We start from the raw sequence: 19,130 nt of genomic DNA, 5'->3' as shown, positions 1-19,130 counted from the left end.
ATCGTGATGCTCTCCTTCCAAATGTCAAGCATGGTGGAGGATCTGTCATGATCTGGGTCACTATGTCTTGGTTTTCCACTGGACCTGTCATAACCCTAAAAGGAAGGATCACTGGCGAGAAGTATAGAGACATTTTACCAGACCAAGTTCATCCTATGATGCAATTTTTGTTTCCGGCAGGAGATGGAATTTTCCAAGATGATAATACACCTATCCATGCAGCAGGACTTGTCCAATCATGGTTTGATGAACACGAAGACGAAGTTAAACATCTGCCTTGGCCAGCACAGTCACCTGACCTCAATATAATTGAACCGTTATGGTCTATTTTAAAGCAATCGATACGGAATCGATATCCTCCACCAGCATCTCTCCCAGAGCTTTCACAATGTCTCCATGAAGAATGGAGACATTGGTACAAAATTCCACTGACCACTATTCAACACTTGTATGAATCAATTCCTTGGACGAATCCCAGCCATGGGAGCAAGTTTGGTGATGTGTTCAAGACGGAAAATATTTTTACCCCCCCCCCCCCGCCCGCATACGGGCTTAAGAAAAAATTTATGTGTATAAATTTTGTAGGTTTTAACAATGCCAGTTTTGGAATCTCTTAAGGCACTCAAATATAGCCTAAAGTGGTGCTTTAAATATTTCAGCATCAAAAAATTTTCGGAAGAGAACAACTCCAGAACCCCTTCCTCTGAGTTCACCACAAATGTCCTAAATTTCAATTTTTAAGGCTTCAGTTTGTAAACTTTTTTTGCAGGAATAGTACCCCCCCTTACCTATAAACTTGATTCATGACCACCTAAAAATTTTAATACTTTAATTTTGGAAACTTACTGAAAGAATCTTCCTACGCCCTTCCCCCTTGAGTCATCCAAAGATAGCCCAAAAAAAAGCTCTTAAAATTTCGTAAATATTTTGGGCTGGGGTGCGGAATCCCCCCCCCCCTTTCTCAATGTGTTTCCTAAACGCAGTGTAAGTTTTTGTTTAAGATTTATTTTTATAAGGACTTCAATTTTGAAAAGGTTTCGAGAAAGACCCCTGAATTCCCAAACTGTTAACTCACTCAACAATAGGCAAAATAGCATTTCAATACTTCAGAACGCAGAAATTTTCGGGGAGAGACCCCCCCCCCCCTCACCTAAGTTCACTAAATTTGACTTAAATTTGCGGTTTCCCTTTTCATCACTGAAGACTTAAGAATTTAAATTCTAAAACTTATTGCGAGAAAGCCTTCGAATTCCCTTGTCTTAAGTCTTCCAAAGATTACCTAAAGCTGAGTTCTGAATACTTCAGCTTTGAATATTTTTTGGGGAAGGGGAACCCCGAACCACAAGACGGTCTAAAATTGCGCTTTTAAGACTCAAGTTTCGGAATTTTGCCTAATGAGAGCCCTTCCCTCCCTCTAGACATTGCCAAAGAGAGCCTAAAAGTTTTAAGATTTCAATTACAAACACTTTTCAGGAGAGGGTCCCAAATGCCCTTTCACTTACGTCATTTAAGTACAGCCTCAAATAGTTTTACATACAACAGCTACAAAACATTTCATGTTAGAACACCAAAACCATCTTTCATAAATTCCCCAAAGATTGCCTAAACTAGTGTTTTTAAGACCCCAGTTTTCGATTTTTTTTTAAACCTCCCCACTTTTACATTATTAAAAACAACCTAAAACTTTGACTTTTAAATTTTTAAGAACTTGCAGAGGAGAAATATCGCACCACTCCTCGATTCAAAAATGACTTTCAATTCAGTTTTTCGATATTTTATACTGGAGCCCTTGAGTAACCCCCCCCCCCCCTCTTAGATTGTCCAAAATATAAACGTTTTAAGACTTCAGTATCATGGGTTAATTTGCGGACTTACCCTTCTTCGCAAGAGCAGCGTTTTTTCGCAAACTCGTGCTTCCGTTATTTTTCTCCCCTTTTCTTTCTCTCCCCCTCCATATTTTCATTCTAGAGTGTTAAGTTAATTCAATGACATTGGAATTTAGTGATTCCTCAAGTTTTTGTCAAAATGCAGGAAGAGTAGCCCATTGGTGTTTCCAACCAGCTTGAAATCCGCCCCCCCCCCCCCCCGATTATTTCCAAAATTCTCATTTTCATTAAAATCTTCAAAATCTCTGATAGTTTCCGTTTTACCTGGTAAGTGGACACACTTTGCTGTGGCGAAAACATTAAAAATGAAAGGATGATCGAAAATAGCATGAGAAAAGGCTAAATTTTCAATTAGAGCCGATTATTTCAAAAAACCAGGGAGAATAGCGAGCAACTCCTCGGTCTGCAATGCAGTGAGTTGGAAATAACAAAGCTATACCTAAAAAATAAAAATAAAAATAAAACGGTGTAAGTCTAAAAGGCAAAAACACGTTCTAAAAGCATGTTCGTTGCAAACAAAACAAGCTCATGGCGGAAAACCGAGAGAACGTCGATGTAAATTTGTGGTTATGGAATATGGTCCAGTAATATATTAAAGCATATTTTTCAAACACTCAATTTTTCTTTTTTAAGTAAAAACTGGGAAAAAATCATTGAGTTTCTTTCTGTTCCGAACTCCGTCTCGGAAATTTTATCCAAGACTGAAATCCGTCCTGAGACGGAAGGTCTTGCACCCATGATCCCAGCTGTATTAAATGCCAAAGGTGGTCCAACACCATACTAATAAAGAATTCTTTATAAATCTCAAGTGTTTCCATTATTTTGATAACTACTCATATATATATATATATATATATATATATATATATATATATAAAAATTACAGGGTTGCCAACCATGGAGAAACAAGTTGAAGAGCATCTGTGGTGATTTTGAGGAGCAATTTAAAATTTTGCAGAGCAGATCGGGATTTCGGTATTTTGTATAAAAATCAATGAAATAACTAAAACCACTTATCTCAAATTAATTTATAGCTTTAATAAATTATTTTAAGGCAAGCATAAAAATAATTATTTTTAAATTAATAAAATAGCTTTAAACACTATTTCAATCTTTGAGAATAAGAATCTTAATTTCCCTTATTTACATGTTTGTTACGATAATGGACAGTAACGGGTCTGGAAGTTTTACTGTGTGTATATATATATATACACACACAGATAATTTATTTAGTCCCCTTGGCAACTTGGGTCCCGGGATTTGTCGAACCTCATTTAAAGAAGGGGCAGAAAGGATCCCACAGGACTTCTTGCGAAGCATTTCTTCAACTACCAGTAAAATTTATGACAATCTCAAGTGGGAGGAAGTGTATACAGATATGGAGCATTTAGTACCAAAACCAGCTCAATTGACATTTCAAAATTTTACAGGAGAGGTCTAAAGCATTCACGAATTAATCTGTTTTTTATGGAAAATTGTTTTTATAACAGCAGTTTTTGACTTGATTGAGCTCGGTGTGCTACAAAATGCTCTGCAAAGTGATAGCATCCATCAAGAAGAATTGAATTCTGGGAAAAAGTAATTTTTGAAACATCATGAATTGAGCTGGTTTTAATACTAAATGCCTGCTAAGTCCCATTAAAAAAAATATTTTTCAAACTTACTACTTAGCTAAGCATGCATCAATAGCAAAATAATAAAAAGACACAATTTTGAATGAGATCAAACTTTTTGGAATGGCTCCTTAAACTCATGGATACCACAAATGAAAAAACAGTCCCTGTTTAGAATATTTTCAATCTTGTGTTATGCTGGCATGGAGATACTCCATGCCATATCTTCACTTCAGATTACATGGTTAGCAAAGTTTGAGTTATCTTCTTGATGAATAGAACATCTCCAGACAAATCTTAACTTATCACCCAAGTCTCTTAGTTCGAAGTGTGATGCATTAGCCAAGAGAATTTCCGCCAACTAATGATTTAATGTTAAAAAAAGTCAAGCATCATTAGACTCATTTGTTTATGAAGGTAACAAGCATTTTTTTTTTTTTTTTGAAAAATACTCTGAGCATAATGCTAGATTATCGTGTTTCCCATCAATGATATTGTAGCATAGTTAGAGCCGTTTCTTGTTTGCCAACATTGATCAGTTTATCTCTTTGATCACATGCATTGCAATTTTAATCCACTCTGGCTAATATCCAATTGGTAAAAACATCATTTTTTATCATCTTTTGCAAACCGCACCACTAATCTATATGCGATTATTTTTTTAAATCTAACTTTAACTTCTGTTTATCAATTGCAAATCCTTTTTTAGCCTACTTTTTCATAGAAGGAAAAGGGAATTAATATGGACATAAAAGCAGGCTTAATAAATAGTAAAAATATCCCCAGAAACATAACAAAATAATTAAAAATAAATTAGATAATGAAATAAAATTGAAATATTTTTAAAAATTGAAAGATGTTTTGACAAAAAAATTGATTCTTCATTTAAATGATTTTTATAGAGTAAAAATCTACTGTGTATATTGTTAAAATGCATTAAAAAATGTTATTATTTTCTTTGATTTATTTTATTTTTTATGAACTGGAATATATATTTTTTATTTTTAAAATTCAAATAGCTGCTCAGGTTTAAAGAAAAGACTCTTCCTTATCTCATTACTGCTCAAATTCTAAACATAGAACCTGTTTGGTTAACAAAATATCTAAAATTTTGATATGTTAAACTTAAGAATTCTTTAAGAAACAAAATGAATATAAGTTTTCAAGAAATATAAATAATAAAAGAAAAGAAAGACGAAATAAAAAAGGTCAGATACAAATATATTGCAATATTTAGTAAGAGCAGAAGTATATACCCACACACAAGAATTTACACAAATTTAGGTTTAGCATGAAATGTCCTATGAAAGATATTTGTAACAAAGAGTGGAGCTACAAGGGGGAGGGGGGCAGTTGAAGGAGAGAGCAATTGGCTGTTATCTTCTATTTAGGTGTAAATGTATAGAAAATATAGATTACAATCATGTTGGTCAGAGAGTGTATGTTCACACTTAAAATTATTGTAAAATTCAAGTATTTTCAAGGTTAACAAACTTTTAAGTATTTTGTGGGGCCTTTAATTGGGAAAACATAACTCAAGACCTTTTCAAGGAGTCAAATTCTTGTAACTTGGGAGAAACTTTTAAACAATTTATATTTTTTAAATAATATAGCTAATAAAAGTTGATTTACGGGAAAAGGTGTAAAATGGCTTTCCTCTTCAGCAAGCCATCTAGAATCTTCCTCAGATTCCTTTTTTTGTTGTTGAAGTTTCAATTGGAAAAAGTTTTTCTCTAAATTTCCACTCACTGAATCTTGATTAGACTCCTATAAAAGCAAAACAAACAGTTAAAATGATAAATAAGTGTAGGTACAAAAGAAAGCGTCCAATTTCTCAGCAGTATTGAGTTATTCACATAAGAATATTGGCTTTGTAAAGTCAGAAGGAATAGCAACAATGTTTGACAGACGCTCAAACTTTTAAGCAAGGGAAAAAATAATTATAGTTTGAAGAAAAAGCAACACATAATTCAAGAGCTGTTTTGAAATAAACTTCACTCTCTAATTCTAACATCAGAGAGCACTTGGTGCACACATCAGGGTTCAAAAATATCGAAAATATCCGATATTTTCAATCAGCACAAACTAAACTCTTCAAAATAGTAAATGCATCCTAAAATCGCTCTTTATTTTCAAATATTATTATTGCAATATATGTAGAATTAAAATTAAGGTTTCTTTCATTATTTATATCTAATATTTCATTTAACATTTTATCAATTTTAATGGTGTTAATTTACCGTAAGCTGTTTTACTCATTGTTCTTCTGTTAGCTACTTTTACACAGTAATATGATTCAGAAATAAAAAATATGCATTAGTCAGTGCACAGTCAAAAGATATTTCCTTTTTTTCTGACCAATGTTTAATATTTAACTAGGCACTTTTAATATGAATAAAAACTGTTACATTACTAATAATATTATGAATATAAAATAAAAAAGGAATATTATATCGCTTTGTTACATTAAGGATGTATTAATACATCAAAAAAAAATATAGTACATTACTTTTTGGTTATTTTTAATAATAAACGGACAATATTACTATGATTAATATAATTTTTACATTGAAAATACCGTAGTTGAAAAAAATAACTATCAAAAATATCATGTTATTTTCAAAATAAATATCGGATATATATCGCGTTTTTCTTAGGAACTTCACTCCTTCAGAGAGAAAAATTTGAGCACTTTTCAAGAGTCGAAAAATTCCTCAAGAGTCCTTAATTTGTATCATAAACACTGTATCCAGATTTCATTTAATTTAAACATATAAATAATAGGTGACAAGTACAATCAGGATACTATGTACAGAGACAACAGTGAGCATTTTAAAATTAAAACTTAAATGGAGGGAGGGATATGGCCTGCAAATCAATGCATATAATATACATTTGCCCGCTCCCTCTCAAACAGGTACCATAGCATAGTCGTTAAAGTTCTGGATTATAAACGATGAGAATGGTGGATTGAGTTCTATCTAGCATCCCGACTCCCATTCTCTGCAGACATCTAATATCAGCTCACTGTATGCTACCAGGGTCTTTAGAAGAGGAGACTAGGGTTGGACCATCTACCGAAACAGGTTGTGGGGGAATGAAATTGGTGACGTAGCTCCAGAAGCACTCGCGGAGCACTTTAAGACAATTTCAATAGGAAATGGCATTGCTTCGCTCCTATTTTTGGACATAAAGGCATAATTTGGAAGAAAAAAAAAATTAAGTCTTCGTGTCTTAATTTACCTTCTTTGATACTAGTGTCTCACCCATATTTTACGAGAATTATTTTGAATTCAAATAAAATGGAAGAACAAAACTTGATCATGAGTGATTTCAAACAATAATTATGAAACTAAACCAAGTTTGACTACAACTTAAAATGATTTTATTAGAAGAAAATGGTAATCTATTTGGGTCATTAAATTCATAAACTGCTTCAAAAAAACTTTTCCTGATTTGGAAGAGAAAGTACTGTTATTCATTACTTTAAAGTTTATCTTCAAAAAATTGTAGAAGAGAGAAAGAATCATTATTAATATTAATAATATAATAAATTAATATTAATTCTAAGAAGTAAAAAACGAATTTTTCAACGAATAATGATTGAATTTAATAATATATAGCAACTATATTAGTTCAAAATAGTTATATATTTACATTTATAAAAAATATATACAACATCATAGAGGGAAAAATACAAATACTCAGAAACTGATTACCACATGGTAATACTTCATTTATACGTCTTTTATGAAAGTAATTAAATATCTCATGAAGCATTTTTAAAGCAACTGCTATTACAAGCAGATATTTCCCAAGTACTGTTACTCGTGTATAATGGAAAGATTTTGTAACTACTATGTTGATTCAAAACACAAATAGCTGTGTACATAAATGACTACAATAAATACATATATTAAAATATTATTTTTGCAGAATATTAAAATAACTATAGAGGAATAAGTACGGAATATCAGAAGCTGGTTGGTACATACCGTTTCTTTAATAAACTCTCAAAAAAATTATCCTATGAAATATTTTTAAGATCAAACCTTTACTTTAAACTGATATTCCAAGAACTATTGGCTGTGACTTTTCAAATGGATACTACTGATGAACATTCAAAGTATGATCAACTATGTAATTACTGATGTTTATGATTCAAATAAATGAAATAAGCTATAATAAGTACATATACTGAAATTATTGCATTTGTAGAATATATGCGCAACTCTAGATGGAAAAATATGCGTTATACGAAACTGAACATCAAAGAGATGCACCGCCAACCCTTTCATGTTTTCGACTTGATGCTCAATTGAAGAAATTTCGAACTTATGTTAAGCAATTTTTGTTAAATATTTTGCTTCTTGTGTACAGGTAAGTATGTTTCATAAGAAGATTTTAAACTCGGAAAAAAAATAAAGAATAACCACTCAGGTACACAACTATAAAACGGAAATAATTATGAAGCGATACGAATTAATATGAATTGAAATGAAAAGATGCACAAGTCATCAAATATATGCATATTTTTTATTAATCGCCAATTAATTTACATTCTTAAATAATTTCATTCAATAAACATCATTGATTATGAACTAACAAAAAAGTGCATAACATTTCAAATTCATAGGTAATTTTTAAAAAACCACTCTGAAATCCATAACTATTCAGGGGCGAACAGGATTCCCCAAGATAGAACCAACCTTGACTCCCAAAGGTTTCAAAAAAAAAAAACCTCGAAAACCCACAAGTTTAAGGGGGGACACACCCCTAAAGTGCACAGGTTTTAGTCCCTAAAAAATTAAGTAAAATAAAATAAATAAACCGAAGGTACACAGGTTCAAGGGATGAAAGAAAAACTGAGCTTAGGTTTAAGGAAGCAAGAAAAAAAAAAGAAAAAGAAGAGGCTCAGGATTGAAGAGGTGCAAAAAAAAAAAAGAAAGAAAAAGAAAGAATGAATGAAAAAAAAACGAAGTCACACAAATTTGAGGGTGCAAAAAAGAAAATAATAATACCGAAGGTGCACTGAGGGCGCATCGGCCCGCGGGCCCATCCGCCCCTATCACTGTCTGACCCCTTTTTTTCCAATTATACCAAAACCTATGTTGCAGCTGCTCTTAATTTTCGTCATTAGTTATTTTATTTTTGCTTCTGTGTTTTAAATTCATTATAAACTACACCTCCCCCTCACCGAACGAAAAAGGGAAAACAACATAGGAAGGAATACTAAAAATTAAAGAATTTATTTCAAAGCACTGGGATAGTTTTTGAAAAATAATTTAAATGAAGTATGAAAAATTCTCCTGTTTCTTGGAAATGTCATGCCCAGGGCACGGGCAAGGGGAGCCCGTGCGATAAACAGTGCGAGCAGAAAAATTAAAATTGAAGATGCAAACCAGTATTGAGCTATGGAAATATGCAAGTCACTGCTTCCAGGAGGACGTCAGAGACGGCCGTTTTCCCCCTCCTTTAGCCACGAAGCGGCGAAACTGGAAGATCAAAGACACGGTCCCAGCCTCCTTTTCCAACACCCTGGCATGCTACAGTCATGTTGCAAATTAGCTTTTGTGATTTACACCTCAGAGAAGAGGTCGGAAAAACTACATTTATTTTGTAACGAACTACAACAATGACATTACAAATGCAGTACAACTACTTTTCTCAAAATATAGAGACGACAAACTACTTTTAAAATGTAGCTGCTTTGATTTAAATTTTTCAAAGACATTCATATACATAAAATTGATTACATGATGAAAAACATATTTTAAACAAAAGAGAAAAACTTTAATTTTTCATTATACAAATTCATTTTGAACTTCAAGCTAGGGGTCTGGACAATAGTCTCAAAAACTATAATATTTAAGAATTGAAATCTAAAACGTTCATCCACAGGACATTCTCTGTCTCCAGAAAACAAACATGGTACTAAATCGGCAGTAAATCTGATTTTCTTTCTAAGCCATGCTCAGTTCAAGTCAAATATTGCAAAAACATGAAAATTTCAATGCTAAACAAACTAATGGCATCAAACAGATTACACGTAAATAATTTGTCTGAGGTCAGCTTGTATTTTTATGAGTTTTATTTCTCATTGCATCTTCTGATGTACGATTTGCATCAGTCAGATAGATTGAAATCTTTTCTTGTTTTTCTTTCTTTTCTTGTTTTTCAATTAAAAAGTATTTTTTAGAACTCGCTACAAACTATGTTTCTGAATCTGTCTACTGGCTAATCTACTTTTTTTTTTTTTAAAGTAGTGCTCTACACTACAAACTAGTAAAAAATGTAGCTACTACATTAGTGTCACTACTTGTAGCACACTACTTCCAATCACTACTTCAGAGTGACAACAAATTCCTGAATTCACCACTATTAAAAGGATCAAAAAACAAATGTTACCTTATTAATACTACACTGTACAGGAACTGTAAAAGAAGTTTGAGTTGAAGAGTTGTCATTTGATTCCATGTAAAGCCCTTCATTATCTAATAAGAAATTTGTGGAATGGACTAGATTATATAGAGCTGGAGGGGAGCTTGAAATGCTGTTCCGGTCAAGAGGTAGACGAGATGGCTACAGTTTAAAAAAAATGATTTTAAAAGATATTAAAAACATACCAAGAGCTTAAAAAGAAATCATAATACACATACCTTTGGCGGTGGTTCATCAGAGCCTGAAGAGCCTAAAAAGAAGAAAAACAAATTGAAAAAACTCTTACAGAAATTCAATTGCAGCATCATTTGTTTTTAAAACACAAAATAGCACACATAAAATAAGACAAATTCAAATATACAACTAAAAAATGTACAGTACAAGAAACAAATATCCTGTGATTAAATGGATTGCAAAACCTTTAGAAATGTGCCTCAATCAACAATGATAAATCTTCAAAACAACCATGATGAAAGCTAGGAAAAATTTCCAAAACTGAAAATATTATGCCTCCCCCCACACACCCCTCCCAGTGTGCTCATAGTGCTCACTTTAAATATTTGTAAATATAGTTAGTCAGTGAACAACATCACGAGGAGGTTGTCCAAGGAGTTCCGATCCCCTATCACCATACCCAATTTTTTTCTGATTATCTATTATCTCTACATAGTATAAAATGAAGTCCCCAAAAAGCGTCTATTTGTTTGAACGTGCAAAATTCGAGAACCACCTGGCCCATTTTGCTGAAATTTTCACAGCATCTTTTTTTTAGCACTGGAAAGGTTTGCAGAATGGTTCAAAAAAAATTTGATGAGAAGTTATTTTTTTATTCTAATTTAGGCCCAATTTTCACGTAAATTCCCAAATATGAGGGTGAAAAATTACATCCACATATTAATAATACGTATTGTTGGAAAGGGTAGAATTTTCCGTGTTCTACGCAACTTGCTTCAATGCTCTAACTTAACTACGGAGGGAGTTATTTGCATTTTTAGCTCGAATTTTTTTAGGCTTAGCTGAAATTTAGGCACTACTTTTTTCATTAAATCTATCAATAAAAAGTGAAGGAATCGTCTCAGTTTTCTTTTTGACACTATTGGAAAAAGTGACATTTTTTACTCCAGATCTATCTCAACCTATGGTCGAAAAATTAAGCTTCTTTCTCGAAAGGAAAAAAAGTTACAAGCCTTTTTAAATCAGTTTCAAAAAATCTCATTTCTATTCAAATTGTTAACCATTTTTTGCATTTTAATTCCTTAAACTTATTTTATTTTGTGTTTCCATAGTTACGCTTTTAAAATCTATCTTTCTTGATTTAATTTCTTAAAAGTATTTTAATATCTAGAATCGCTTGGGAGGGAAATTTTGCATGATGTTTCTTTTTTTCATTTATTTATTTAAACCTGATTGTTGAACATACGTCACTTGACACAATTTTTATTTTCAAGGTAAACCGGGCAAAGCCGGGCAATACAGCAAGTTGTCTATAATAGGAGTCTCCAAACTTTTTGGCCAATGGGCCATATTTAAAAATGCCTTGAGATATACAGAATGCCTTTCGAATCTGGAATGTTTATCTAAAGCTAAAAGTCCGATTACTAATTTCGTAGCCCTCGCAAAGTCTTTTCCAATAATGCAATGTCCTTCTTATGATAACATAACCAAAACAAAACTGTATACTCCATATTTGCTCTTACTAAACTGCTGTAAGATAAAACAGCAAATGTGGACCTGCACGGATACAACATACACTCATTCTGCACTTCACGTACACAAAATCCAAACTTTTTAAGGAAGTTACATGTTTCCCAACAATAGTGTTTGAAATCAACCAATTGTTAAATCCAAGAGCATTGCTACTTGCTATGCTGCAATGCTGGACTAAACATAAAGTACTGGCTAAATAAGACACCCAGATTAACTGATTCTACTTCACTCATAATGGATCCCTGTAATCAATAGCTTGCATGCCTATTTGCATGAACTAAACTAAAGCATTTCATTTTCCAACATTGAGATACAGATAAAATTTTTAATTTACACACCCCAAGACATGGCTTGAATACGACGATTTTCTCTTCTGGAAACTTCGGCTTGCTGAGATTTTTCTTCTTCTAAAATTTGTCTGCAACAACAAATTTTTGCAAAAAGTATTAAATGTTTTTTGATCTACATGTAAATTATATTGTCGTACAACAACTTGCATTTTCAAAGTTAGACAGTATTTTAACATACAAGGAGGGGGGAGGAAATTGCATCAGAATTTAAATATGAGAAATTTCTATCACTTTTTCCTGAAAATTAAAATTTCTTCAAAAGTTGAAAAAAAATAATTTTTCAATTTTTCTGGAGCGGAAACTAACCCCTTCGGAAAAAAAACGTTTTTTTTTTGTTTTTTTGTTTTTTTGTTTTTTGTTTTTTTTGGAAATTTTCCGTTTTTTTCTGATGTTTTCATCTCTAGTCATTTTGTAGGAAAGGTCAGAGCTTGACCGCCCCCAAGAATTTGTTGGTTTTCAAGTTATGAAAACTCAATAATCAATATTAGGCTAAAAGATGAGATGTGAAGGGATGGGGTGGGATTTATCACTTAGAAATGTTTCAAGACTCAAGGCCTAAAACTGTACTTTTGTGCTGTTTGGTGACATTAAGGGATGGGAAGATTTGGTCACTCTTTCCGAAAAATGCGACATTTATTGAGAGTTTAACAACTCAATTTTAAGCTGTCTTCGGTGGGACAAAATTATCAGTTTTCAAACCACATTTTAAAGCTATCTTTAGCACACTTGAGGCAACAAAAAGTCCAGGGGGTTGAAAATGGAGCCCCCAAAAACACTATTTTAAGCTATGTTTGGCCAAATTAAGGGAGGAAGGGATGGTAAGTGGCTCTCTTCCGGAATTTTTTCAAAACTCCTGAAAATGCATTTTAAGCTTTATGACAGTAGGAAAAAGCATAAAGGTGGGGGGGGGGGAGTCAACAGTGCAGCATTGCAAGTAACAAAGCCAACAGAATGCTTGGGTTAAAAAAACAGATCTACTGTTTTACCTGCATGAAGCTTTCGGGGCTTGTCAGCAGAAAATCCAAAAGAATTTCAAAAAACGGGCACAAAGTGAATTGTTATTTCTTTATGATTTAAAAGAAAATGAAATGATAAATTACTTTCGTACTTTTATGAAGCATTAAGGAAACAACAAAAAAGCACCTTTAAGAAATGTTATTCATGTAAAATTACCGTTCTAAAATAAACCTTTTCTTTTCCGGTTTTAATGCAACAATACAACTGTAGTTTAAAATCCTACCATGAATTTAGATTGTATTTTCCTAGGCAATTGAATCAACATTAAACGGTGAAAAAGAGTCAAAAAAATGACAAAAAACCATAGCAGGATCGAACGTTTGATCTTCGCGTTTCCAGCGTAACCCTCTGTACAATTGCGCCACCGAATCATAGCTTTTGAATAAAAATTGGGAAAAAAAACGTTGTTTTTTGACACAAAAACAATATTTAGACAGTGGGTCTTTTTCGTCAATAGCTGGCACGATAAGCTTTAAAATAAGGGGTAAAGCATGTAATTTGATAAAAAGATAAGGAAGTTCTCATGTGGTAACCAAAAAAAAAAAAATGCTACGGAAATAATATATAAGATTTCAAACAAATCTAAGACTTCTTCTGCCTTTATACAGGAGTTTAGTAAGACCTCATTTGAGTATGCTGGAAAGATATTTCCTGGTTCAAAGAAGGGTGACTAGTAAGGGGACTATAAGATTAAGACTATGATACTAGACTTAATAGGTTTAATATGTTAGCCTGGAGCAAAGGAGAGTCAGAGGAGACATGATTCAGCTGTTTAAATTTATCAAAATCAAAGACGTTAATGGGTTAAATTTTCGCATAGAAAGCAGGACAAGGGGTCATTGTTTTAAACTATTCAAATATCAGGCTAGCCAGGGAATTAGGAAAAATTACTTCCTTAGTAGGGTTGTGGGCACTTGGAACAGCTTACCGGAAGAGGGGGGTAACGAGCAATGGGGTGGATACCTTTAAGAGGGCCATTGATCTTCATTGGGGACTAATAAATTAGCTAGGACCAGCCTAGATGGAGCCTGCTGCTGGTCATCACAATTATATTTGTATAAGTAAAATTAAGTAACAAGAATTAATTAAAAGAGAAATCAATGTAATTAATGAGCTTATTAAATCCATGCAACTGCGGAGCTCATTAAATATTTTCAACATACTATTACACAAGTCTCAGGCAAAAACTAAGGTTGAGCCTATGAGTGTAGGGAACCAGATAGTCCCAAACATGGCACTTTTTACCTTTTTTGGACAAAGTTTGGTCACCCCTAAGGGGCTTCCCAGAAAGTCAGCCACAAAACTTACAATATAGTTCAATTTAGGTACTAAAGGTCATGTAATCATAAGAATTTCTTTGACTGACGCTCAATGCAAAGCACTAATCAAAATTTTAAAAATGCAGATTTGGAGAAACTTCTCTACATCAGAATCCACTTTATGAATTTTAACAGGTCCCAAAAATTTTTTGAGAGAAAACAAAAATATGTTTTCTGAAAGCCTTAGAAGAATGTACAATAAAAATTTCAGCAAAATCAAAAACAGTGAGTATCTTGACACCTCATTTCTGCCTGATTCTTATATGTCTCTTGATTGTAATTAGAGGTAAAATTCTTAAATTCCAATTCAGAATTTAACTGAAAGCAAAAAATTGAATGAGTTATTCACTACTTACAAGAATAAAGTAAACACTAAAATAATCAGTTTGAAAGAAAAAAGTCCATTGCTATAAAAAATACAAATTTGAGTTTGGAAAATCAACAAGAGCAGGATAATGGACTTAACATGAAGATCTAGGGGTTGGAGAGAGAGGGGGGGATCCTTTTACCATTTGGGTCTTTCTCTGGCTAGATTGATGTTGGCCACTATAGAAAGCTAAAAGAACTGTCTGAATTAATGTCAAAAGAAAATCCTATTTCCATCAGAACTAAAAATTTTGAGTTTGGTAAAGCCTCATCTACAAGACAACTAACTAAACATTCTCTGATATATTGATTTGTATCCCTCTAGACAAGCCTATTTTTGCCACTGTAATAAGATTAAGACCTCCCAGGTTAGTATTAAATAAAAGTTTTAAAATTCAACTACCATTAAATAACAATTCATTAACTTAAAACAAATCTTACCCTAATGCACAGCGGATTTCTTTAAATGTTGGACGCTTGGACGGTTCATATGCCCAACACAAGGACATTAAGTTATAAAGATGAGGTGGACACTTAGGAGGCAAAGGTAATCGTTCTCCATTTTCAATCCTTCCAATAACGTCATTGTTTTTTATGCCTTGAAATGGTTTTACACCGTACATTAAAATTTCCCACATGCAAACACCTTTAAAATGAAAAAAAGAAAAGGAAACATGAAATCAACTAGTATTTCAAACAAGATGCAAAATGGCAGTTTTTAATAATTTTTTATTTAAAAAATACTTTCCGACATTAAATTTTATTTATATGGATATACAGCAACTTTTCTAAACAGAAATCCAAATATTTTGCATTGAGAAAATAATTCTTTAGCTTATAAAAGTAATAATTTTACTGCTTCAAAAGGGACAGATTTAAATGTTTGCTTTAATTTTTTAAAAACTCTTGCTATTTCTCATTAATGCACAAAATGTCAACACTTGAGAATTATGGAATAGAACAAAATAACTTTCAATAGGAAAAATATTCTGTGCAAAGCACAAGTATTTCTAATCAAGATTTCATACTTGAATTAAGTAAAGCAAGCAATATTTCATCTCTCAATTATTTGGCAAGCCTTTCTAAGTGTGGAATTCTAGCATTGCATATCTTGAGCTAATGAAACTGTATTTCAGCCCATTGCTGTCCAACAGATGGGAGAAATACAGAGTTATACTCCAAAAGGCTGTTGGAAGGATACTGCACATTTCGGCAGACAGTTCTAGGTCAAAAAATAGCAAAAATCATTACTGCAGCTGTCACTTTGCTTACATACAACATTTTAGTCATCTGAAACCTTTTTTTTTTTTTTTTTTTTGAGCCTTTCATGCCTACTACAATATTCCTTTAGCAGCAAATACAAATGTAATTTTTACATTACTATCCCTGAAGCTTAAGCGCCTTTTAAATTGTTTAAAATATTCTTTTCCAGCAAACTAAATTATGCTCACAACCCTACCAAAACAACATTTTCTATTTGTAAATTATGTCAGGGATTTGAAAAGCTTCAAGCACTGACATTTGGTTGTTTTTGTACATAAAAAGTGAAAATATGTTCTACTCTATCAAGTTTAAACAATGGGATGAAATTGCCTACAATTCTCCTTTGCAAAAGACTAAAAGCATAAGATTTTTTTCTCCTTAAACTTGCATTAATATGATTTATTAAGACAATTCTAAACAGTGAGAAAGATTTTGAGGTTGAAAAAATATAGTCTAGTCTTGACTTACGTGAGGCCTGCGTTCCAAGAAACAGAGATACCCAACTCTTTTAGAGGCTTATAGACACACCTCAAACTGCTTAAAAAAATTCCTTAACAATATGCTACCGTTTCTTGCATATGGAACTGAAATTTTACTGTATTTTTAAAAACAATTGTTTTTATCAACGTAAAACACAGTTTGGTTGCACAAAATCAATGATCAAGAGAGGGAGAGGTACAAAAATAAAACATTCTGGAACTTACAGTATATAGTAATAACAAAATGCTGCACTATAAAAGCACTGCCCAGTAGATTAGTAACAACATGACTAAAAAAAGAAGATGAGGATAACTTATGCTAAGTGATCAGATCGTTAGTCATATGTAATATATTTTTAAGTACAATTGCTTGGCTTTTTCTTTTATAGCATTTCCATTTATGTAAATGCTATATCCTAATCCCTTTTATAAACAATACAAGAGCAACTTCCATTTTCATAACGTTTACACTTAGCTTAAACCATACACTGTGAGCTTTAATACTGAAACAATGTTCCGAATTTTTAGACTTCCTTTTCTTGACTTTGTACCAATTGATTCACTCATACCTAATTGCCAAGCTAACAACAATGTATTTTTTAGTTGCTGAAGCATATCAAGACTTTTAACTTTTTCTTTAACTGTCAGAAACTTTCTTTTTTTCTTTCCATCTTACAAATTTTAGATGAAACAGCACACAAAGTTGCCATTATATTTATCAACTTTCATATTTAGAATGAAAAAAATAAATTAAAACTGCTGAATGGTTATTTGATACACTAAAAAGTCAATGCTTAGACTAGAACAGTGAGGATACCTCTGCTGTCAGTGAAGCTAAAGGGATGTAACCCCATTTACTAAATCAATATTTAGTAGCCAATATTGATGGAAATACTTACGTGCCCCTACTTCCAGTGGGAAATTTTTGTGTTGAGGGCGAGAAATTCGTGTTAGCTCCAAAGACCGTTACTAGCGAAAATTTTGCTATAGCCATTTTGCATAAGTCGAATTGCGTTGTAGCATTAGCCGACTTATAATTTCTATCAAAAAAAAAAAAAAAAAAAATTGGGGGAAGGAAAAATTTCAAATTACCAAACGAAACTGAATTTTACTAAATGCTAAAATAGAAGTATACACACATACCTACATTTAATGAAAGGAGATATTGAGCATTGAAAAAAAAAAATGCAATACTTTAATAATGTCCCAAAATTTGCAGAATTAAAAAAATTCCTGGAGAGGTCACAGTGACATTGGAGCACCTCTGAAAGTAACTGCAAGTTACTTAAAAATGATTGGAGAATATTTTAGTTAATTTTTTCACCCAGTTTAAAATTCAGATTTTAGCTAAAATGAAAGCTCTAAAAGTAGTCAACTATGTTTTACCTACACCTTAGTACAGGGGGGTTTAAGGAGGTAAACATAAAACGTCACATTAAAAATATAAATAAATTATCAGATAAACAAAAATGAAATATAGTAATAAAATCATGGCAGAAAAAAATCATAAAAATACACTATATTTGAAATGAAATAAAGCACAAAATGTAAAATAAAATTTCAAAGATAATAACCAAACATCCACACGTCACTTGCAGTAGTGAACCTTCTGAAATTGATAGATTCTGGAGCCATCCATTTGATAGGGAGTTTTCCTTTAGACGCCTTATAATAATGATCTTCAACCCAACGGGACATACCAAAGTCCCCCAATTTCACACAGTCATGAGAAGATACTAGAACATTCCTTGCTGCTATGTCTCTGAAATGTATTTGAACTGTAAGCTGTTTGTTTGAAAACTGAACCAGTCATGAAAATTAGAACTTTTACTGACACAAGTAATGTTAGCAAAATGAAACAGTACTGTGGCCGTCACTTATATTTTGTTCCAAACAGTTTTGATTCCATAAAGTGGCTGATTCAATAAAGCGGCTAATTCAATAAAGCTGGATTTTATCCTGTTTTTGACGTTTTGCTTCATTAAAGTGGTTGATTCAATTGACCAGCATTCCTGTATAAAGGGCAATCACATATGTGAACGAGACAGACGGTATAACAATGATGGTATGGGAGTAAGTAACAAAGGTAGATGTTTGAGTGGGATAAAAAATTTCAGGAATGTAGGACATCATTGAAAGACAGCAGTCAGCCAGGATCCACTTGATGAGTTAATCCTTTTTCTGTTATGGTTGTGGATTTTGACTTTAACAAAAAAAGAGCACACAGTACATAATCCTAATTTGGTAGGCAACCACCAACATTTTTCCATGAAGACACTGACCATCTTATCCTGAAGTGGAATAAATGCAGTAAAAGTTATGGTAATTAAACTGAAATGATAAAGAGTTTACTTTCTTTTTCGAACCCTATCTTTTTTACTTGACTACTCCTTATATAATTTCACCATATTTATATAATAGAAGTAATATTTAAAATTAAAAAAAAAATCCAAAAAAAAATGAAAGAAAATAAACAAAAAAAGAAAAAAAAACAAATATGTACCGCAGTGTCAGTGCTAAACTGCTAGAAACCAAAACTACAAAAATATTCAGGAAAACATAAATTAATAAGAAACCGAAATATGATAGGAATATCAAAAATACACAACTTATCATGATATTTTAGCATAAAAAAGATATCAAAATATGAAAGGGGGAAATACCAAATACAAAATAATACCAAAGAAAT

General features: G+C 32.3%; 1 protein-coding gene across 1 annotated transcript in view; it reads right to left on the bottom strand.

Moving 5' to 3' along the window:
- LOC129219238 (focal adhesion kinase 1-like) overlaps positions 1–19,130 on the bottom strand; it is a 246,263-nt gene that overhangs the window by 61,196 nt on the left and 165,937 nt on the right. The window contains exons 19-24 of the mRNA XM_054853564.1: positions 18,016–18,203; positions 15,141–15,345; positions 11,986–12,065; positions 10,159–10,190; positions 9,908–10,081; positions 5,132–5,266 (exon numbers count right to left, since the gene is read on the bottom strand). Coding sequence (XP_054709539.1) covers positions 5,132–5,266; positions 9,908–10,081; positions 10,159–10,190; positions 11,986–12,065; positions 15,141–15,345; positions 18,016–18,203 — 814 coding nt within the window. The remainder of the gene's footprint in view (positions 1–5,131; positions 5,267–9,907; positions 10,082–10,158; positions 10,191–11,985; positions 12,066–15,140; positions 15,346–18,015; positions 18,204–19,130) is intronic.

This window comes from Uloborus diversus, chromosome 3, assembly GCF_026930045.1.
Source record: "Uloborus diversus isolate 005 chromosome 3, Udiv.v.3.1, whole genome shotgun sequence".
Classification (NCBI taxonomy): domain Eukaryota; kingdom Metazoa; phylum Arthropoda; class Arachnida; order Araneae; family Uloboridae; genus Uloborus; species Uloborus diversus.
This window is presented reverse-complemented; position numbering and strand designations above follow the sequence as displayed.